This window comes from Hyperoodon ampullatus, assembly GCF_949752795.1.
Source record: "Hyperoodon ampullatus genome assembly, chromosome: 11".
In the NCBI taxonomy this organism is placed as follows: domain Eukaryota; kingdom Metazoa; phylum Chordata; class Mammalia; order Artiodactyla; family Ziphiidae; genus Hyperoodon; species Hyperoodon ampullatus.
In genome coordinates this window covers 45,802,894-45,826,334 of record NC_136924.1, presented here as the reverse complement: position 1 = coordinate 45,826,334, position 23,441 = coordinate 45,802,894, and the positions used below count along the sequence as shown (strand labels likewise).

General features: G+C 33.6%; 1 protein-coding gene across 1 annotated transcript in view; it reads left to right on the top strand.

Annotated features, from left to right (window-relative positions):
• Positions 1 to 23,441, top strand: part of KIF21A (kinesin family member 21A) — a gene marked incomplete at both ends in the record, with an annotated part of 166,022 nt that overhangs the window by 96,019 nt on the left and 46,562 nt on the right. Inside the window, 8 exons of the mRNA XM_079715363.1 lie at positions 4,073 to 4,268; positions 4,680 to 4,869; positions 5,457 to 5,520; positions 10,619 to 10,822; positions 15,593 to 15,631; positions 19,741 to 19,831; positions 22,749 to 22,866; positions 23,243 to 23,431. Of these exons, the coding sequence (XP_079571489.1) occupies positions 4,073 to 4,268; positions 4,680 to 4,869; positions 5,457 to 5,520; positions 10,619 to 10,822; positions 15,593 to 15,631; positions 19,741 to 19,831; positions 22,749 to 22,866; positions 23,243 to 23,431 (1,091 nt within the window). The remainder of the gene's footprint in view (positions 1 to 4,072; positions 4,269 to 4,679; positions 4,870 to 5,456; positions 5,521 to 10,618; positions 10,823 to 15,592; positions 15,632 to 19,740; positions 19,832 to 22,748; positions 22,867 to 23,242; positions 23,432 to 23,441) is intronic.

Below are 23,441 nucleotides of genomic sequence, written 5' to 3'. Positions count from 1 at the left end.
TATTTGAGAAAAAATTTAAAAATGTTAATTGAATGAAATATAGGGTGATTGTTGGTTATTAACTTTGCCAGAACCACTGATATTCCTCCTTTTCTGTACTTCGCATCATCCTGATATGTTACATCAGCTAAATGTATTCTTTTGGTAATGCATTCCTTTTTATAAGCATCAGAATGTTGCCTTTAAAAGTGGTAACTTTTTTGGCATTTAAATTCAATCATAGCACAGTTCAACAAGTTACACACTACAGTGAATCTATTTACAGTGTTTTCAACGGTCTAACATCATGTTTACTGATGCTATAAAATGATCATTAGGTGCTGTAGAATGATAATTAGATGCTGTAAAATTAAACTTGCAAACTTTCTTTTTGAACGACTATTATTCAAAGATTTTTGATAATGTTAAATTTATTTAGGTCTGAAATTGGATGGATTTAGAAATAAAGTTTTGTTTTATAGAATTTAAGAGTATCATTTTTATATTCCTTCTTTTCATATAATATTGGCATTGTCTTAACTCATCTGTCTTCTAGCATATCCTTTGTATTGCTTCCACTGTTACATATTTCTTACTTCTGGTCTATATTTTCATTCTGACCTTCAATATCAATCTGGGTCTTATTATAACGGGACAACAATTTTTGTTTTTTAAGCCAAATATAAATTTTTTAAGTTTGCTAAATTGTAGCCTTTTCCTGTGTTTATTTCTTAGCTTTATAATACAGCTTTGTCTTATAACAAAGCAGAGATAGTAAACATCTTCCCCTTACAAGTGTCAATACTTTTGAATACTTCAGTATTTCTGAGAGTTTGCTTGCCCTGTAACAATCTAAGATATTTGCACTGTGGGTTTTGACTTCCTCTTGAGTTTTATCTAAGCTATAGCTAAAGAGTCTCAGATGTTCCTCACCCATTTCCTATCTAGTGGTAACGCCTCTTATTCTCAGTGACCCTCAATTCCTGCTTAAAACTGTGAGATTGAATGCCTAGTTCAAAAGCATTAAACTTTGTATAAGCATTGGAAAACAAAATTCCTTCATGTTGTGATGTTTGTACAAATTTCTCTTAAAAGAAATATTAAATCAAAAATATTTGTGGAAACAAGCTGCATATATTTATGTGTACAGTTTGGTAATTTTTTAAAAAAACAACCTGGCTTTTATACATTTATAATGTTTAATGTAACATTTTAAAAAGTTTATAGCAAAAATTCAGAAAAATACAGAAAAATATAAAACATGATAAAAATCAACTGTATTTCTATTACTTGTAAGTAACTATTGTTAACATTGTGATGTATTTCCTCCCTAATGTGTAATATAATGTGATATAACAATATATAAGATAAATAACTTTATTTATTTATTTGTTTATTTTGGCCATACCGCATGGCTTGTGGGATCTCAGTTCCCCAACCAGGGACTGAACCCTGGCCACAGCAGTGAAAGTGCTGAATCCTAACTGTCAGACCACCAGGGAACCCCCTAATATATTTAAATTATATAGTTTCCTTTAAGACAGAGTTATGATTTTATATAAAAATAAACAACTTTCATTAAAAAATTTTTTTCATAAACATAACTGTTCTTGAAATTTGTATCATTTGTGTTTTAATATGTGACCTTTTTACTATACAATAGGTCTTAGCTCCTCTCATTCCTGATTTCACTATTCTTCTTAAGCACTTGATCCCAATACTTCTCAAAATATTTTTAATAAGGGAGAGTTCTCCTCCTTTCCACTTCCCAGTTGTAGTGGGTTGATATTGAACATGACTATACTCAGCTTGTCCCATTATGTGAGTTTGAAAATACTTGAACTGGTCTATACTCTATTCAGTAAAATGAGTTCATTGATTACAGCAAGCTCAAATGTTGTAAAAGTTGCCAAAATGCTTACTCTCAATTTCTATACTTGTCATGAATCTGCCAGACTGGCACTGGACTGGGGATAACATTTTGAGTAGTCCTATCCTCTAATCAGTATCCATAATCGTCACTCACTGGATTACCTTATCTTCATCAACAGAGATGAATGAATTATCTTAACTTCTGACTTCAAATAAATAAATATAATATACACATGACATACAAACAATTATTAGGGACCTTATATGTTCCAAGTAACACAAACAAATAATAATGACCTAATATGTTCCAAATATTGTGTTGTACAAAGTAGTCTGATGAATAGAAAATATTTGATGATCCTTGTCTTCTAGGAGTTTAGTATCTAAGAGTTTGGATCTATAAAATTTCAATATAATCATAATCAACAAAAAAGAGGTATGCAAAGGGTATGAGGAAGCAGAGAGAAAGAGTACAGCCAAACTTAGGGTTGGATTCTTGGTCTAGATGATCTCTGAGTTGAATCTTGAATAATAGTAAAAGTAAGGGTAAATAAGGATGAGCAAGAGTTCACAAAGGAATAAAGATAGGTGGAATGGGACCCCTTTTAAAAGGGTTGCTATGAAGGGCATTATGCTAAGTGAAGTAAGTTAGACAGAGAAAGACAAATACTGTATGATATCACTTATATGTAGAATCTAAAAAATACAACAAACTGTGACTATAACAAAAAAGAAGCAGACTCACAGGTATAGAGAACAGACTAGTGGTTACCAGTGGCAGGGAGGGGCAATATAGAGATGGGGGAGTGGGAGGTACAAACCATTGGATGTAAGATAGGCTCAAGGATATATTGTACAACATGAGGAATATAGCCAAAATTTTGTAATAACTGTAAATGGAAAGTAACTTTTAAAAATTAAAAAAATGAGACATTACTACACATCTAAAATGAGTAAAAATAAAGTTTGACAATACTAAAAAAAAAATAAGAAGAAAATAAAAGTGTTACTATGAGTGCTGTGTTGAGATTATTGGGAGAAGGCAGGAGTGGAAGCAGGAAGCTAGGAGGCTATAGATTAGAATTGATAGGTGTAAATTTCCTACCAGGGTGGGTAAATTAGCTCCTTAACTGTTAGTGTGCAAGTGCCCATTAGACTCTCCACGTCTTTTTCATTGACAGAAATAGCTTAGGAATAATAAGCATTTTATTATCCTAATCTTCGGTTGGTAATGCAATTCATCATGACGATAAAATAATGTTTCCCATTTTTCCTATGTAATCTAGCCAGAAACTCGAACTTTGACCACTCAGTCACAAATGACGTTTCATATTGTGAAACATGGGTATACTAAATACTTTTCTTTATCAGGTGATAGGATTTTGTGTAAAATTTTTTGCTGAAATAAAAAAATCAGGATGCAAATGATTAAATAAAAGGAAAATTTTTAAATCCTAAAATAGGGACTTCCCTGGGGGCACAGTGGTTAAGAATCCGTCTGCCAGTGCAGGGGACACAGGTTAGAGCCCTTGGCCGGGAAGATCCCACATGCTGTGGAGCAACTACCCATGTGCCACAACTACTGAACCTGCGCTCTAGAGCCCTCATGCCACAACTACTGAGCCCGCGTGCTACAACTACTGAAGCCCTTATGCCTAGAGCCCGTGCTCCGCAACGAGAGAAGCCACTGCAATGAGAAGCCTGTGCACGCATGGAAGAGTAGCCCCTGGCTCGCCACAACTAGAGAAAGCCCGTGCACAGCAACGAAGAACCAAAGCAGCCAAAAATAAATAATAAATAAATAAATAAAATCCTGAAATATTAAGTAGATAATGAAAGCAATGATTTTTGAATTTCAACATGTCATATTATAGATAGATTCAATTTTAGAATTATTCTGTGTATATTGCTTCAAAAATTTTTTTAAAGAGGTGAGAAATAAATATATGCACTTGTATTATGAGTATATGGTATTATGAGTCAAAAAAGGATAATATAAATTAATTTTCCCCAATTTTAGCCAAGTAAACAAAATCTTTTTCCTAAAGATAGTCTTAAAGCATTGGGGCTTATAAATTTGCTTTTATTTTTAAGTTAGTAATGTCAATCTTTTGGTATCTCGAAGGAGAGATATTATTCAAAAGGGGGGAATTTAAAAATGATTATTTCAGTGTTTTATTTGCTTTTGTCTGTAAACCTAATTATTTTTTGTAACTTTCAGCCAAACAATCATGATAGCATGTGTCAGCCCTTCAGACAGAGATTTTATGGAAACTTTAAATACCCTGAAATATGCCAATCGAGCTAGAAATATCAAGAACAAGGTGATGGTCAATCAGGACAGAGCTAGTCAGCAGATCAATGCGCTCCGTAGTGAGATCACACGACTTCAGATGGAGCTTATGGAGTACAAAACAGTAAGCTAATGGTTTTGACTTTGCATTTTGTGATACATTTTGTGTACACAATGATACCTTTTTGTGATGGCTTGCACATGTATGTCTCTGGAGTCTCTTCTCTGTCCTAGTGGTGGCATCTTTACTTTTGGAGGTAAAATTCTCTAGTTTTATGTGTGGGTAGCCTTTAATAATGTTCAGTCTAACAACCTGACCAGCCTCTTGTTTCAAAAGACTTCCTTCCCAGTCAGATTCTTTAGTGACAAATGCTCAAAGGAGAGATGTAGTAGAGGGAAAAGGATCTCTTGCCTTGAGGCTGTTAAGACAAAAGGGCTCTTGGTTGTAGAATTGCATAATCCTGCAGTATCCTTTAACAAAACTCTTGTGTATTTAAAACTTCTCAACCAACAGGGAAATATTTTTCTTTTCTAGGGTAAAAGAATAATCGACGAGGAGGGTGTGGAAAGCATCAATGATATGTTTCATGAGAATGCTATGCTACAGACTGAAAATAACAACCTGCGTGTAAGAATTAAAGCCATGCAAGAGACGGTTGATGTATTGAGGACCAGAATCACACAGCTTGTTAGTGATCAGGCCAACCAAGTTCTTGCCAGAGCAGGTATGTGTGTAGGGTGGGATGAGTGAGGGATTACTTTTGGAGAACAGGAAATATTCTTCATGTTTGTTAACTTTGTGGAATATTTGAAGTGAAAAAGTCAATCTCTGTGTATACAATCTGTGATTTTAAGTTAATACTTAATTTGTAAATAATGCATTCTTACGGAAACAAAATATGCCCTATGCTTCATCATATTATCTTACTTTCTGCTCATGTAATTAAGGGCAGGAAATTTGCTGTTTAAATTATGTTTCAAAACATTATTGTTTGTTTCTATAACTTTGTTTTTTCTCTCATTCAGTTCTGTTGAATTTTAAAGGAAATTCTTTTTTTTAATTAATTTTTATTGGAGTATAGTTGATTTACAATGTTAGTTTATTCTGTACAGCAAAGTGAATCAGTTATACATATATTCACTCTTTTTTAGGTTCTTTTCCCATATAGGTCATTACAGAGTATTAAGTAGACTTCCCTGTGCTATACAGTAGGTTCTTATTAGTTATCTATTTTTATATATAGTAGTGTGTGTGTGTCAATCCCAATCTCCCAATTTATCCCTCTCCCCCTTTCCTTATTTTATCTTGCAGGTGAAGGGAATGAGGAGATTAGTAATATGATTCACAATTATATTAAAGAAATTGAAGATCTCAGGTACAGTTCACATTCTGTAATATATAATGCACGTATTTTGGGTTTTGCAGTGAAGTATTATTGCTATTTGTTGGGCTTATTTTGTAGTAACTATTCACAGTGATATTTCAGCCCCTTGGTCAGGTTAACTTTAGGGGAATAGGTACTTGCCTATAATGGAACATATGGGAACATAATGTCACAAACTACTTTCCTCTTCCCACATTATCTTCCTGGGTTATCCTCCTGCTCTTGTTGTTATACCCTTAATTGGAGGCTTACCTAACCTCATATAACAACAGATATAATTGGTGTCGATGAAGTTACCTCCCTGTGCCTCTTCACCCACCATTTGGGAATGGTCAACATCAATAAGTCATCTCTAATTTCTAAAATCTCCCATTACTTCTGTTCCCTTATACTTCTTCAGCTATTCTATATGTGTGAGTCATTGCATCCCTACCGACTTGCCTGCCTCTCTGGTACATACATCACCCACATTTCATACACATATTGCAAATACTCACTGTATGCCAAGCACCATGCCATGGACTGAACAAGTATGACATAAACAAGGAGTTCACAGTCTAGGTGAGTCAACTTACATAAATAGTCACATGTAGTAAATGGAATGACAGAAATCAGTAAATAGAACACCCATGCCTGGTGTGGGAATGTGGAGGGGAGCACTGAGCACAGACTGGGAGAATTGGGGTCAGAAAGTAGATCAAGGACACTAATCATTTCTATAATATTTTCAGGTTCCATGGTTTGCCCTGATGGCTGAGCTGCTTTCTCTTAAGTAAAACTACAGTCAGCTCCATTGGGAGCATCTAAATAGCTCAGATCTCACTTCTGTTAGCCATTTGCAGAAAATAACCAAGTGAGAGATTATCTTTCACAGCTACCCTAACAATTCTCTGTCTTGTATTTGTGTTCTATTTCCCTCTCTCTTCCTCTGGCTATTCTAGAGATTCTTAAACAGAGATGAGTAGTGTTTCTACTGTTTCTTCCTCCGTAAGGCACACCAGGTCCCTTAAGAGCTTCAAAAAGTAAAAACCAGTGAGAAAACATCTGATATAGCAATAGATAAAGTTACTCAAATAACTATTACTTTTATTCTGTTTATGTATTTCCAAACTTTAGCTTTTTGATGGAGACCTTTGGGACCTTAGGTTGTAGTTCTGGTCAGCTGCCAAACTGGACTTGTAGTTTCCATCTTGTGTTGGCAGTGCTCTTTTCTGCCTACTGCCAAAAACTTTTCTTCTAACCAGTCTCCAGTGTTTCCTGACTCTGTAGACCCCATCTTTACCATTCCTTCAGACAAAACTAATATCTCTGTCTTTTAGTTCCTAAAGATTCTTTTCCTGCTCCTAGTCTGCTTCTTTTTATCTTTTTTTATTTTCTTGGCACTGGTCAATTGTTAAGGCTGATTTCATACTCTGGTTCTTGGGCTTGATTTCCTCTCTTCCATCATGTTATTCTAAGACCATATCTAAGCTTGATCTCATTATTTGGTGAATGGCTTGACTAGTGTCATTATTTCTTAGAAAACTGACTGAATCATTTCCATTCCTTCTAGTAGCTAAAAGGAGCATCTAATATCTTTCTTCTAAGACTATTAAGACTTATACGACTATTCTTTAAGCCATCTAGAGAACAATGATTACTCTTAGGCCTTGGGTTCAGTCAGTGATCACATCTTTCATGGTATAGGTTAATAGCTTTTTCCGCTTTCCCAACTTTTGTTTGATGGCTCTTTTATTCAGTTTGTCCCACTCATAAAGTATAGTCTTCTCGGATCTCAGGACTGTAATTTATAATATTAAAATAATTTACATGTGGGATAAACATAAATGAGCTTTGAATTTAAATTGAATTACCTGCATTGAAAATTTTAAACTTCTGTTTGTTAAGTATATGACCTTGGGCAAATTACCTAACATCTTTGATCTTTAGTGTTTATCTGTAAGAATGAGGTAATACCTGCTAGTCTCAAAGAGTTATTATGGGGCTCAAATAAAAGAACAGAATGTAAAAATTATTAAATTGAAAAATACTGTAAAGGTCTAACATATTATTATTAAGGTCCAAGTTCTCACATTCTGTTTCATCTACCAAATTCTACTCCAATCCATATTTTAATCAATACTTTCTCTTAGGAAGACATTCATTCACAGCTACTTAAACTTAATGTAAATTATGTAAATGGGATGGGAATGTTTATATTTTAAGTCTTATCATTTTAATTATAAAATAATACTAGTTACCTTTTAATAAATTTACACATCACATTATTTGTTGTGAAATGATAATAGTCACTAATTAATCTTAGTTTTCTGGAGTTTAAAATTTTTGTAGAAATTTCTGAAAATATAGGAAAGTTTTTAAAAAGTTAAAATCATCCATATTCTCACCATTCCAAGAACTGATGTTAATATTTTGGTGTATCTCTTCAATAATTTTTCAATGCATACTTTAGCAAAATTTGTATCGGGGTGTATGTATTGCTTTGCTATCTATTCTTTGAAATGTGACAAGATATTACGATCATTTTTTAATGTTATTAAATATTTTTCTAACATGGTTTTTGCATGGTTCCATGAGTACTGTCTCATGGGTTGTAATTGATTTATTTATCTAATCCCCTGTTAGATAATTATATTGTTTCCAACTTTTTGATAAGAGTAGTTATTATTTGTTAAAAACATTATTAGTCAGGTGAGTTTTAAATTCATTGTATCATCATCCTCATAACCATCCTAGGGAAGTATATATTTTCATCTCCATTTAATGGAGGATTTAGAGATTCTGTGAGTGAAAAAGCTGAGAAGAGATTCAGTAAGTGAAAAAGCTGAGATGCAAACCTCAGTTTATTCCTTCCCAAGGAAGTCTGTGTACTTCCCCTCATGCCTCACTGCTTGGTCTCCTATTAAATGAAATGCAGACAGCAACAAGTGTGTGATTGGGTGAGTAGGAAGAGAAGGAGAGGCAAAGAGAGAGATGTTATCTCTTCAGCCCATACAAAAAGCAGGATCTACTAATGTAGTGTGGGGTTGGTGGAGTTGGAGGTGAGCCCTAAAAGTTTCAGCCTTTATTAGCACCAGGACGGAAGAAGCATTAAAAATATGCCCCTACCAAATGCAGATTTTTTAAATCAGGTAATAATCAAACACAAATTGTCTGATTATTATATAAATGAGCCAATTAAAAACAGGTCATTAACTGATAGCTAATTTATATATTCATTCATTTTTTAAAAGGGCCTTTTTTAAAAAATTAATTAATTTATGTATTATTTGTATTTTTAGCTGCGTTGGGTTTTCGTTGCTGCGCGCGGGCTTTTCTCTAGTTGTGGCGAGCGGGGCTACTCTTCATTGCGGTGCGCGGGCTTCTCATTGCAGTGGCTTCTCTTGCTGCGGAGCACGGGCTCTAGGCACGTGGGCTTCCGTAGTTGTGGCATGCAGCCTCAGTAATTGTGGTGTGCGGGCTCTAGAGCTCAGGTTCCGTAGTTGTGGCTCATGGGCTTAGTTGCTCTGCAGCATGTGGGATCTTCCCGGACCAGGGATCAAACCCGTGTCCCCTGCATTGGCAGGCAGATTCCTAACCACTGTGCCACCAGGGAAGTCCCCTTCATTCATTATTAACATTCATTATTATGTACCCAGGCTTTGTGCTAGATATTGAAAATACAGAAAAGTGTAAATTTTTACTTTGAGTTTTTATCATTAAGCTGCGTTTTTATACTTAGATTCCCCTCTTATTAAAAAATGACAGCATTATATTCAGAATTTTCTTTAAAATAATTTTGAAATCATTTAACTTAAAAGTTTGTACACAGCTATTTAACCATTTTAAAACATTGTAACTGTTGCAACACCAAATATAAAGTAAAACAATTTCATTAAAGAATATATAGGACACTTATTTGTAACACATATTCACTGATTTGTGTATATTCTGTCTCTAGTTGATTTCAACAGTGTCATGAATAATTCTGGTAGGCAGTGAAAAAACACAGCTGACTGTGCCTTCTAGAGCTCAGTAGTTGCAAATAATCTAGCACCTTCCTCTGAAACATTTGAACATATGGTAAAAGTGCTTAGTAATATAGTTTTGAGACAGAGATAGTAGGTAGTATTTTCTCCTTATAACCCTGTCTCAATCACCCTTGTGCCAAATTGACCTGGGAAATTTATTATACTGAAGTAGATAATTGTGTTCTTTTATGGTTTAAATCAAATGGACTAAAGGAACTGGCCTAGAGGACTCTCTGAATCCCTTGTAGTCTCAAGAATCCAGGCTCTTTTAGGATCTTATCATTCAGTGTTATTACTGACAGCACATACATTATTTTCCTGTCATTATGAGGACCGCTTGAGCAAACAAAATAATGTTTTTAATTATCAAACTCGGGTTTCCTTGGAGATTTCATCTTTTCCCATGCCATATTCAGGAGCCAGATATCTTTCAGCCAGTTAGGGGCAAGTTTGACTAACTATTCCTTACAAAGATTTGGAAATGTTATTATAGCATGATGAATGAGGAACAGGAAGTAAGGGAACCATGCTGCTCGCACATTTTAAGTTTCAAAGATGAGTTTACAAAGCAAGGATAACTAGTGCCTATTGACCAGAATGCAAGTAATCTAATTATCACTGGCACATTTGAGCACTAAGAGTGTTACTTCAAATTTACAATTATTTGATCAGGGAATTTTAAAAATATCTTAAACACTAATGTTTGTGAACATATTTGTTAAAAAAGCCATACCTTGTAGCAATGTTGAAATACATTTCGGGAAACTTTTTAACTTGCAAAACAACTCATTTAAAATGTTCCCTGTTTATTCTTAGAGTTGTCAAGTTTGCAGAGATGGAAGGTAGGGACTGGGAGGAGAGGGTAATGAGGAGTTAGTGTTTAATGGGTACAGAGTTTCAATTGGAGAAGATGAAAAAGTTCTGAAGGTAGATGGTGGCAATGGTTGCACAACAGTGTGGGTGTACTTTGTGCTGTAGAACTGTACACTTAGAGATGGTTAGGGAGGTAAATTTTATGTTAAGTATTATTTACCATAATAATAAAATGTTTCCAACTTAAATGTATTTTTATTCATTAGGGCAAAATTATTAGAAAGTGAAGCAGTGAATGAGAACCTTCGAAAAAACTTGACAAGAGCCACAGCAAGATCACCATACTTCAGTGGATCATCAGCTTTCTCTCCTACTATAGTATCCTCAGACAAAGAGACCATTGAGATTATAGATCTAGCTAAGAAGGATTTAGAGAAGCTGAAAAGGAAAGAAAAGAAGAAGAAAAAAAGGTAGTGCTATAAAATCACTGCTATACTGCTAATTACTTTTCAGGCTATTTTAATTTGCAATTGCAATGAGTATACATAGCCTCATAAGTATATTAATAAATAAAATGTCATTTAACATAGGTGACAATTATAATTATATACTTTTAAAGACTTATCTCTACTTGTATGTAAAAAAATTTATAATAATATGGTAGTAAATTTTATTTAGACTATGACAAGGTAAAATTACTATTAGAAATTATTTTATTATTTTTTCAAATAGCTGCTTTTGCATTCCATTCATCTTTTCTGAAAAGCTTGTTCTACCATTACTCTTTTCATTTTGTTCCATTTTCTAATACAATTAAATAGTCTCATTGATATATTCTGCTTCCTGTGATTAGTTTAACTAAAGGCTAAACTAATTCACCAGACTGTCATTTAATATCATTTGGTCTCTTAAGTATTTTCTGCGGGCTCTAATTTGATTATGTGAAAATTATTTATGTTATTTCAGGCTTTCTGACTTTTCCAACAAGGAGTTACTCAGCTTTTCACCACTGTTCTAGGCTTCCTTTTCCTTGCATCCTGGTAATATCTCCCTCTAAAATCAACTGGATGCAAAGAAGAGGAGGAAAATTAAAATATGACCACTTGTAATCTATGAATGGTTAAAACCTCATAAATTGTTTACATATTGATTCAATGGTGCAGTCAAATTACTTACGTAGAATATATTTTGAACATGCCAGTCAAATTAATTTTAAGCATTTTTGGCTAGATATTCCAAAGGGGGAAAATATATCTTATTTGTCAAATAGCTTGTTATGGAGGTGCACTTTTTAGAATTACTATTGACATTTAGTCTAGCTGCTGCTTTGCTCAGTTTATTTAGAAATTTATTTTGACAACCAAGCATTTCTTCTTTGAATAGTCAGTTGACCAAAGTTATTAGAGGTTTAAACTCTCCAAATTAATTCTGCTGTTTGTCCTTGAGTTAAAAAGGACTGATTAGAATAATTAAAACAAGGAGTTGCACATCTATGGTTAGGAGGCATTGCAATTGAAATTGCATTCTTAAGATACTAATGTCTTAAAAGATGTTGCTCATGGATGGCTGATTATGGCAGCATTAAGAAATATATAATGATTAGTTCTTATGCAGGGCAATTAAAACTGTAACAGTGTTCACAGAATTATCAAAACTGGTTTGACCCAACATACTGTGGAAATGAAAATGAGACTTCTGCACATGACTTATCATTTATTTGTAAAATTCAGTTGTGTAGTTGGTCAAAATGTGAAATGGTATGACTTGTTTTTAATGGTGTAGGTGGTTTGTGTTCATGAATAATAAGTAAGGATAAGCAAGGGTATATTTCTCAAGGTCATGAGCTGATTCTGCTTTCCTTTTGAGGTAAATTTAGAGATGTTACCATAATCACCTGTTGGGTATGAATAATAAAAAACAGATAGGGATCCCAATAGAAACCTAGGCACTTTTGACGTTTTTATAGTGATCATAGGTACCCTAAATTTATACCTCTGATGCAGGTTATTTCTGTGACAATGCAGGGTTGTAAGGTTTTTGACTGATAAATAGTTCTATTTTACTCAGCTTGATAAAGCATTTCATTTATCACCAATAACTTTTAGCTGCATGTATTGTAAATTCCTTTTTTAAAAATATTAGTAAGCTCTCATTTTAGCCAAAGGGTTTGCTACAGTTGAAACAAAAAATAATAAAGAGTTTTTGTTGAAACAAAACATAATAAAGTGTTTAGAATGACAGCAGCTTTACTGAAGTTAGTGATTAGTCTTCTACAGGAACTCTATGGAGGCAGTAGCTTCTGTTTGGATGTATTGATTCTGGTTAAGTAGTATTACATGCCTCATATTTACTTATTTTATTTATCAAAGAGAACATTGCAAAATTTGGTTCTATCTCAACCTTGCATATATAGTAAGTAAGTTCAATTTAAAATCATTTGGAACTTGGAACTAATTTTTCTCTAGAAAGTGTTACAAGTACATAATGTCCAGGTTTCCCAACTCACTCACATGAAATGATATTTACTCATTCTATAGTGTGGTAAGAGCAATTCAAAAGGGAATAGGAAAAGGAAAATAGGGGAAAGAAACTTTGTTTCCCTTCCATGAATGTTGACCAACCTTTGGGGGAAAATATGAATTTCTGCCTTAGCCATTCTCTCTTATTCCTACCTACTGACCTTCTGTGTCCCCATGAGGTCATGTAATTCTTCCCTAGCCCGAAGTACTCCCAATTTCAAAATCATCTACTTTCTTCTCTCATCTCCTTAAATTCAAAGTTGGAAACAAAGCCATCTGACTAGAGAAAGGAACTCATTCCAGTGGAAATGACTTAAACTAATAAAATTCCTCTAGGGATATTTGTAATTTTGAAAGAGGAAGCATTAATCCAACTACTGAAAATTTGGGCAGCAACCTCATAAAGAAAAAAAATTAAATAGTGTAGGGAAGATTTTTGTTACCCCTTTTGGTTGACAGTTTCCAAAACCTATCTGGGGTTTGGCCTTTGGGTTCAGCTTTGCTCAGCTGTCCCAGTTCTCATAGCTACTTCTGTTTCTCCCACTGAATCCACAGATTCTTTAGAAGCTCCATGTCTTTTCATTTACTTTGTTTTTGTGCTGTTAGCCTTTGGTTGTAGTGACTACAGGGCCTCTGACACCAAGTGTTGGTTGGTGGAGGTGCAACTGTATCATTTTTATGTCAGAAGCTACATTTGTGTTCAAGGAGGATGCCATAAGTCCTGTTTTACATGAAATTTTCACCCTCTTGTCAAAGTCTTTATCTAAACTACAACCAATTGCTAAGATGTGTGGTTTAAAGGTTGGCTCTTCTTCCTGTGCTTATTTTCTGTTGAGCTGTAAAATAATCCAAAAGTGTAGGTAGTAAGAAAATAAGGAAGAATAATCGAATAGACTACATTGACTATTTTTTTTAGTTACACAAATGTTAGAACGGTTAGCAAGATTTGTCATCCCCCCCCATTTAACTATGGAAGAGGTATTATAAATGGAACTAAATGAAATAAAGACTGAACTCCTTTAAATTATGGAGAAGTATCAGATTATTAGTTTATATCTCTGCCCCTCTACTGTCATTTGGAACTATTGATTGTAATGTTTTTTTAAAGAGACAATTGGGAAGGCATCTAAAGTTTATCTACTTATTAGCTCACATTATCCATATGTTTTAATATAGTTCTCTAGTGTAAGGTAAACAATATTTCTTCATGTTGAAAATAGAAAATTTGGATTTTTTACTAGGGAACCATATCCTTTGAATCATTATAGCTAATTATCATCAGTATAAGCCTAGTTTAGACTTTTTTTTTTTTTTACTTTTTTTGGTGTATATGGATAAAGAAAATTTACCATTCATACATTAATCCCCATATTTTTGGATATCTAACTTTAAATGACTTGCATTATAAAAAATTCATTCATCAGACTGCATTATATTTGTATTTAGTGGTGTCAGGTTGAAACTCTAGAAACACAGAGATTTCTTAGGTGATGGCTTTTCTTACCCTTTTCTAAACATTATACTGGACATTTTGATCTCTGGTGAATATCACTCTGCAGAATTTTTTTCTCAGAAAGATTGCTAGTCTCTTGCAATAGCAGTATATAAGTTGGTTGTGAAAAACAATCACAGGCCAGCAAATAAAAATCATGTTATAAAATTAAAATGAGAACTGCCTTGATGAAATAATTCATAACTAAGACTCAATCTCTTCATTTTAAAATACTGATGATTCTGGAAAAAATTTTTTTTTTTGGAATCCAGGCAGAAGTGTACTATATCAAGATTGCTATATGCTTAATCAGAGCCTAGCACATCTATCTTTTTGTCTACATGAGAGATACTGGTATTCAGTACATTCCACTGAGTAAAGATTCCCAATTCTGTGTATTGAATATTCTTTAAATGTCAAAGCTTTTAAATACATATTTATAGTTTTTCTTATACTTTGCTGGTTGAAAAATAACCTTACTAATGGAAAGTACTACATTTCCCATTTTATTGCCACCTTTGCCTTAGACATATCCTTTTGGTAGTCTAGTAATTAGTACAGTGATATTAATTTTCAGTTAATAAAATTACAGTTTTCCACTGATATCATAACAATCATATTCATTTGACCATAATACCATTTCATGTATAATTTTGAAATAGAATTATTTTTTAGATTTAGTGATGTTCACATGTAGTATATTGAAATAGAAAACAAGTTTAAAAATTAGTATCCTAGTATGTAGTATTAATGGTATTTTCATATTATGGTATAAAGGCATTACTTTTTGAAGCTCTTTTAATGATGCCATAAAAAGGTATTTTGTAAAGGTTTACAAAGGAAGAGAGGATATCATTGGAAGTAGGCTTTTGTTTTGGAAGCTGAGAAAATTGATCCATTTCAGGTTAAGAAAAGCAATGGCATCCAAATACTCTTACTGTTTATCAACTTTATAAATTGAGACTGTACATTTTACTGCTGAATAATTTCAACTGATAGTCTATATATACTCTTCTTAGATATAATGCTGCTTGTTTTTCTTACTTTTTATTCATACAAAATGTATTGCCTTTTTACTGTGTATTGTCCTTTGATGATATCTTTTAAAATTTATTTTAAAGTCTTCAAGCTCATGTATCATTTTTACCTTCTTATCACTTTCGCTTTTTACTGTCTGGTTTGTCCTTCATTGGCTTGGCCTTCCAATACTGTGCCTCGTGATTTTGAAGGCTACAGAAACTTGAGGAAAGCAATCGAGAAGAAAGAAGGTTGGAATATTTCCCAGGTTTTTTATTAAAATGTCATTTAAATACTTAGTTGCCATTCAAAAGGATATATGCTGTAGAATTATAGATTGTTTCAGACTAGATTAGCTTGGTGCACCTAAAAATAAAGATGATTTTATAAAATTAATAAAAACACTGAAAATATAAAAAAAAAAACTTTTTGAGAATAAAGGCCAGTGGTTATATGAATTAAAATTCAGGAATTCCATGTGAATTTAGAATAGATTATCATAATTTTGACGGCTAAAAATGGCCCAAGAACCCCACCCTTTGATTTTCAGAATATACCTTTCGGAAACTTGTGAACAGACAGGGAATTATTAATTCGGTGGGAATTCGCATTTTGTTGCAGCACATGCTAAGTCATGGGTGGGCTCATTCTCATCTCTTCCTTATTTTGTGTAATCTTTGTTGGGAAAACAACGTTAAAATGGCAACAAAGTAAAAGGAAACTGTGGCCTCACTACAGATAAGATTTATAAGGCATATTTAAGGTGGAATTAGAAAAACAAGTTTTGCTTTTAAAATGTACCTGAAGTCAGCATCAAAAACAGGATCTTCTCTTTTTTTTTTCCATTTGAAATTTGAGCAAAATTTAGAAGCACTACTTTTGCACTCCCAATATAATAAAAATTTGCATTTTACTCATTCAATATTATGATTATTTAACCAAGTATCAAGTAGTATTTTACTTCTTATTAGAACTTCTCTTTATAGATTTTTCTAAATGTCTCATGATTACAATATCAAAATGATTAAGGAAATAAACTAGTTTCAAAATAATATTAACTATTTTAGAAGCACCACTTTATAATTTTATTTCTTACTAAAAATAAGCCCTGAGAACTTTTACTGTGCAACAATTAAACTAATCTCTTACTTTAAATAGCTGAAACCATAAATTATATTTTCTTTAAGTTATTTAATAATTTACATTCCACAATTATACCCTACATATTACATAGTATTCTAAAGTTTCTATAATTTATTCTAGAATTATATTTTAATTATATAGTTAAAATATAATTCTATAATTAAAATATAATTCTATCTGTAGGTCATCTTAGGACTCACCTAATTAGTTTGTATTTAGGACATTATGTTTATCATTGGAGTTAACTTAGAGCATTAAAATGTGAGAAATTTTCTCTTTTGAAAGGTCAAAATAAAATGTATAGTTAAAGTAGTGTAATGGAAACATTTTCCCACCTTAAAATAGTTAAGTCCTTTAAATATACTTAATGAATAGCATTTGCCTCCAATTTTTATATGATGCCTTATAGATAACAAAAGCAGAATTGTTTGGTGTTCTAGGACAGGGCTTCTTAAACATGAATGTGCATATAGATAACCTGGGGTGTTGATAAAATGAAGATTCTCACTCAGTAGGACTGACATGGAGCCTGAGATTCTACATATCTGACAAGCTCCTGGGTGATGCTGATGCTTCTCTGTCTGTGAACTGAACTTTGAGGACTGGCTTTGGAGTCATGACACCTGGTTTTAAGTCCCCTTGAGTTGATAAGCTTCACCAGGCCACAGTTTCTTTTTTGGTTGTCAACAAAAATGTTGACATTGCTTGTCAAATGTCAAAGGGTTTAAATTACTTGATCACTAGTGTTCCTTCCAGCTCCAAGATTCTGATTCTATGTAAAGTGCAAACTTACATATTTTTCATTGTTGCTTAGATAGTTATTTTAGATATAAAATTTCCCCACTTTATTGAAGGAAACTTGAATATTTGCTGTACAATAATCATAAAGTATCAAATTGTGTACTTTAAAAGCTTAAACCTTACATGATTTATAAAGGTAAATTAATAAAGTTAACAACTGCTGATTTTTCTGCATCAGAATTGGCACAAACAACTTATAATACATGAGTTAACTTCATATATAAGTGAAAATAACATTTGTTAAGCTGGATTCCGGTGACTTGGAGGGTGTAGGAGGGTGTGTTAGGTCAAGTATTTGAAACAAGGTGGTTGTATGGCTATAAACCTGAATAAAAGGGAATTTGTGTTGGAGCTTGAAGTAATGAAGGAACTGACAATAACAAAAATTGTATGCTGCAAGATTTGCTGGTGAGGAAGGGAGACTTCATAGGGGTGGGGATAAGAAATGTGGTGGGAGATATCTTTCCTAACACATGCTCCTTTCCTAGTCTTAAGCCTTAGGCCTATCTCAAGTATAGCACTACTTGAGTACATCGTGCTGGCCTTTGAATCAGATGATTGGGTGAAGGGGGAGTTTCTTTCTAGATTTTCATCTTGAAATGTGTGATGATGGAAAATGAACAGTCCTATTATAATACAAGTGATGTAAGATAGGCATTCAGTATATTCAACATTTTTCTCTAACAAGTGATTTAACAAACTCATGGAACCTTGTTATAGTTTACTTGATTCCTCTCCAGTTAAAAGGATTTTATTGATATTCCTACTGGTAGTTTCTTCTCACTCTAGTAATATGCTGTCTTCCATGCATCTTTATGCATCTTTCAATTTGTACTATTCTACCCCAACATAATTAGTGTGTGAGACACATAGGCAGAGGTTCCAAACAGAGGTACTCATGCACAATCATAGAGATTAATATATTTAACAAATACTTCATGGACATTTATTATGCACATCCCTTGGGTACTGGGCATGTAATGCTGAGCCAAACAGACATGATCCCTTCCCTCATGAGGCTTACAGTCTAGTGGGGAAGACAGAAATTACAGAAATAACTACCTAAATAAACATAAATTAAGAACTCTGAAAAGTGCTTACAAAGGAAAAGTATTTGTGTTCATCTTGTTCTGAGTTCAAAAATGTCTTTGAGAATTGGGACCTACAGTTAAACATTAGAGTTTAATAATAATACCAGCACCTAAATGAGATTAATTTTTTAGCCTAGAAGCTGAAAATAAATCCATGTAATAGGGCAATTATTTAATGTAGCAGAATATCTGAAAGAAATGATAGCTGTTATAAAGTTATTCTGATAAAAATTTTAAGCTCTTTCTAGAAGAATTTTATTTGGAGAATATTGCTTTATTCCAGTATTCTTCTTATTCTTAATGACTTAAAAAGTTAACTATAGCACAAGAAGAAAATTTTCATATGTAAATTCATTTAAAGTTCACTTTCTTAATATTATTTAGCTTGATAAAATGTAGGAGTCTAATGAACGGAAGTGTAACTTCTGTGCATAATTGATGGTGGTTGCTAAACCCTGAAGGGTCAGAGTGATTTAACTATGTAAAAACTTTGCTCACTATAGAGTCTTCTTTTTCTCATGGCCACTAGGGCTGAAGTAATTAGTTTAGCTATAACATTATGTGACATTTGTATATATCAATAGTTAGGGCTGCTGTACCGATACCTGAAGAGGAAGCTTTTATTTGTATGGTGAATCTTGTGGCAGATCCTGGAATTTCCTATTCAATCAGGGGTCAGGCAGAACTTCAGACAGTTCTGATGTACAGAGACCCATTTCTGTGAGAACATTATGAGAAATAGCCCTGTGCTACAGGTATAACCTAGGAGAAAAGAACCTGTACTATTCTATTACCAGGGGAGACCTGAACACTGTGATGGATGCATCCGGTATAGACAAACTTACTGTGGGCAGATGTATTCTGATCTTTAAATTTATTCTTAAATGTATTAGGACATTAATAAAAAATGCAGTTTCTATATCTTTGTATTAAGATGAGGAAAATTTATATATTTAGATGAGAAAACAAAAATATTTTTTATTTCCATTGAATTTAATTTGCCTACATTCTAGTTGATTGAATGTTATGGTGACTAGTTCTTAGCTGTCTCATCAGGTGTCATGCTCCAGGGTATAATCTATTCCTCAGTGTTTCTAGAAAATAAGATTTTCTCCATTGATATAAATCACTGTACTATGAGTTGAATGGCTGTTTCAATTTTCCTCTGAAGCATCATACATGATAACTTTGCTGAGTTAAATGATGAGCTCTTCTAGTTTGTTTTCAAAAATAATTGATGGTTTTTAAAAATCTGGGAGAAAAAAAGTGAACAATTTTCCTCTCTACTTTAGCATCATACACTTTTGCTTCTTTTTTTTTTTTAGTGTGGCTGGTAAAGAGGATAATACAGACACTGACCAAGAGAAGAAAGAAGAAAAGGGTATTTCAGAAAAAGAAAGCAATGAATTAGAAGTTGTAAGTATGAGAGAATAAACTTGTAATTTTGAGTCCCTGGATTAGGTTGTTCTTTGTTGCTGATAACTGTACTAACTTATATGTAGAAAAGAGAATTGGTTATCATACATCCATTTTAAATTGTGTCCTTGAGTACTTCTTTTCTTCAGAAATGTGAGCTATTAAATATTAGCAACTCACAATCTTGTGCACTGTGAAAGCATTGTGTATGGGGTGATAGAATACTAAGAGAGATGAAGTACTCTTTGATTTAAGACAGAATTATTGTAAAATAACCTTAAAATTGTGGATTGATATTTTTAACTTATGAAAATTGAAATTTTTCTGCTCTTGTATTTTATAATCACAGTCTCTCTCTGTTTTTTTGTAATTATTCATTGAGACTATATTGTGCATATTAAATATAAAGCACCATAATGGAAGCTGGGGCAAAATTAAGTCATACGGCTAGGCACACTTCATAATATTGCGGGAGGAAGAAAAATTCTAACTCTGATTCTGTTTTTTGTTCTTTATTGTTTATTTTTTAAATGATTATATTTGCTTTACAATGTTGTGTTAGTTTCTGCTGTACAGCAAAGTGAATCAGTTATATGTATACATATACATCCACTCTTTTTTAGATTTCCTTCCCATTTAGGTCAACACAGATCATTGAGTAGAGTTCCCTGTGCTATACAGTAGGTTCTCATTAGTTATCTATTTTATACATAAGTGTATATATGTCAGTCCCAATCTCCCAATTCGTCCCACCTCCCCCCTTTCCTCCTTGGTAACTGTAAGTTTGTTCTCTACATCTTTGACTATTTCTGCTTTGCAAATAAGTTCATCTGCACCATTTTTCTAGATTCCACATATAAGCAACATTATACAATATTTGTTTTTCTCTTTCTGACTTACTTCACTCTATATGACAATCTCTAGGTCCATCCACATCTCTGAAAATGGCAGAATTTCATCCCTTTTTTATGGCTGAGTAATATTCCATTGCATCTATGTACCACAGCTTCTTTATCCACTGTTGGTGGACATTTAGGTTGCTTCCATGTCCTGGCTATTGTAAATAGCACTGCAGTGAACATTGGGGTGCATGCATCCTTTCAAATTGTGGTCTTCTATGGAAACGTGCCTAGGAGTGGGATTGCTGGGTCATGTGGTAGCTTTAGTTTTAGGTTTTTTTTTTTTATGAGTAGTTTTTTTTTTTTTTTACATCTTTATTGGAGTATAATTGCTTTACAATGGTGTGTTAGTTTCTGCTTTATAACAAAGTGAATCAGTTATACATATACATATGTTCCCATATCTCCTCCCTCTTGTGTCTCCCTCCCACCCTACCTATCCCACCCATCCAGGTGGTCACAAAGCACCGAGCTGACCTCCCTGTGCTATGCGGCTGCTTCCTACTGGCTATCTATTTTACATTTGGTAGTGTATATATGTCCATGGCACTCTCTCACTTTGTCACAGCTTACCCTTCCCTCTCCCCATATCCTCAAGTCCATTCTCTAGTAGGTCTGTGTCTTTATTCCCGTCTTACCCCCAGGTTCTTCATGACATTTTTTTTTCTTAGATTCCATATATATGTGTTAGCATATGGTATTTGTCTTTCTCTTTCTGACTTACTTCACTCTGTATGACAGGCTCTAGGTCCATCCACCTCACTACAAATAACTCAATTTCGTTTCTTTTTATGGCTGAGTAATATTCCATTGTATATATGTGCCACATCTTTATCCATTCATCCGATGATAGACACTTAGGTTGTTTCCATCTCCTGGCTATTGTAAATAGAGCTGCAATGAATATTTTAGTACATGACTCTTTTTGAATTATGGTTTTCTCAGGGTATATGCCCAGTAGTGGGATTGCTGGGTCATATGGTAGTTCTATTTGTAGTTTTTTAAGGAACCTCCATACTGTTCTCCATAGTGGCTGTACCAATTCACATTCCCACCAGCAGTGCAAGAGTGTTCCCTTTTCTCCACACCCTCTCCAGCATTTATTGTTTCTAGATTTTTTGATGATGGCCATTCTGACCGGTGTGAGGTGACTTGCTTTTCTCTAATAATTAGTGATGTTGAGCATCTCTTCATGTGTTTGTTTGCCATCTGTATGTCTTCTTTGGTGAAATGTCTATTTAGGTCTTCCACCCATTTTTTGATTGGATTGTTTGTTTTTTTGATATTTAGCTGCATGAGCTGTTTGTATATTTTGAAGATTAATCCCTTGTCAGTTGCTTCATTTGTAAATATTTTCTCCCATTCTGAGGGTTGTCTTTTTGTTTTGTTTATGGTTTCCTTTGCCGTACAAAAGCTTTTAAGTTTGTTTTTATTGGTTTTTATTTTCATTACCCTAGGCGGTAGATCAAAAGCGAGCTTGCTGTGATTTATGTCAAAGAGTGTTCTGCCTATATTTTTGCTTAAGAGTTTTATAGTACCTGGCCTTACATTTAGGTCTTTAATCTATTTTGAGTTTATATTTGTGTATGGTGTTAGGGAGTGTTCTAATTTCATTCTTTTACATGTAGCTGTCCATTTTTCCCAGCACCACTTATTGAAGAGATTGTCTTTTCTCCATCATATATTCTTGCCTCCTTTGTCATAGATTGGGTGGCCATAGGTGCATGGGTTTATTTCTGGACTTTCTATCCTGTTCCACTGATCTATATTTTTGTTTTTGTGCCGGTACCATACTGGTTTGATGACTGTAGCTTTGCAGTGTAGTCTGAAGTTCAAGAGCCTGTTTCCTCCAACTCCGTTCTTCTTTCTCAAGATTGCTTTTGCTATTCGGGGTCTTTTGTGTTTCCACACAAAATGTAAAAATTTTTGTTCTAATTCTGTCACATAGTCTCTCTTAATGAAGTAATCAGTTTGCCTTGCCAATATTGTGCTATTAATGGACACAAATCACATTTTAGGAAGAAAGTCAAGAAGTGAGTGATCATGAAGATGAGGAAGAGGAAGAGGAGGAGGAAGAAGATGACGTTGAAGGGGGTGAAAGCTCTGATGAATCAGATTCCGAGTCAGATGAAAAAGGTACTTGTCCTTGGTACAAGGACAAAAATTTATTTTGGGTACTTGTTTAAAACATGGCAGAAAACTCTTAACATTCTCCATTTCATCCTTGATAAAAGCACCTTTTATAATTGCTGGCCTATATATGCCCTCCAAGTCTCATGTTCTTCTCTTATTGGATTTAGTCATTGTGTAACTTCCATTCTTATTTGCTACAAATGGTATCTCTTGTCCTTGACCAAAGTGAACACTCTTTATCTTTTTGCCCTTTTTAAATTTTTGGTATATTCAGGATATTTTCCTTATAGCTGCCAAGTGAATACTTGGATACAGATGATGGTTTTCATGCTCTTATTATAGCCTATCCCAGAATTTTTATTTTCCTCTTTTATAATAGCCAATTATCAGGCAGACTTAGCAAACATTACTTGTGAAATTGCAATCAAGCAAAAGCTGATTGATGAACTAGAAAACAGCCAGAAAAGACTGCAGACGCTGAAAAAGCAGTATGAAGAGAAGCTAATGATGCTGCAACATAAAATTCGGGACACTCAGCTTGAAAGAGACCAGGTGCTTCAAAACTTAGGTAAAAATTA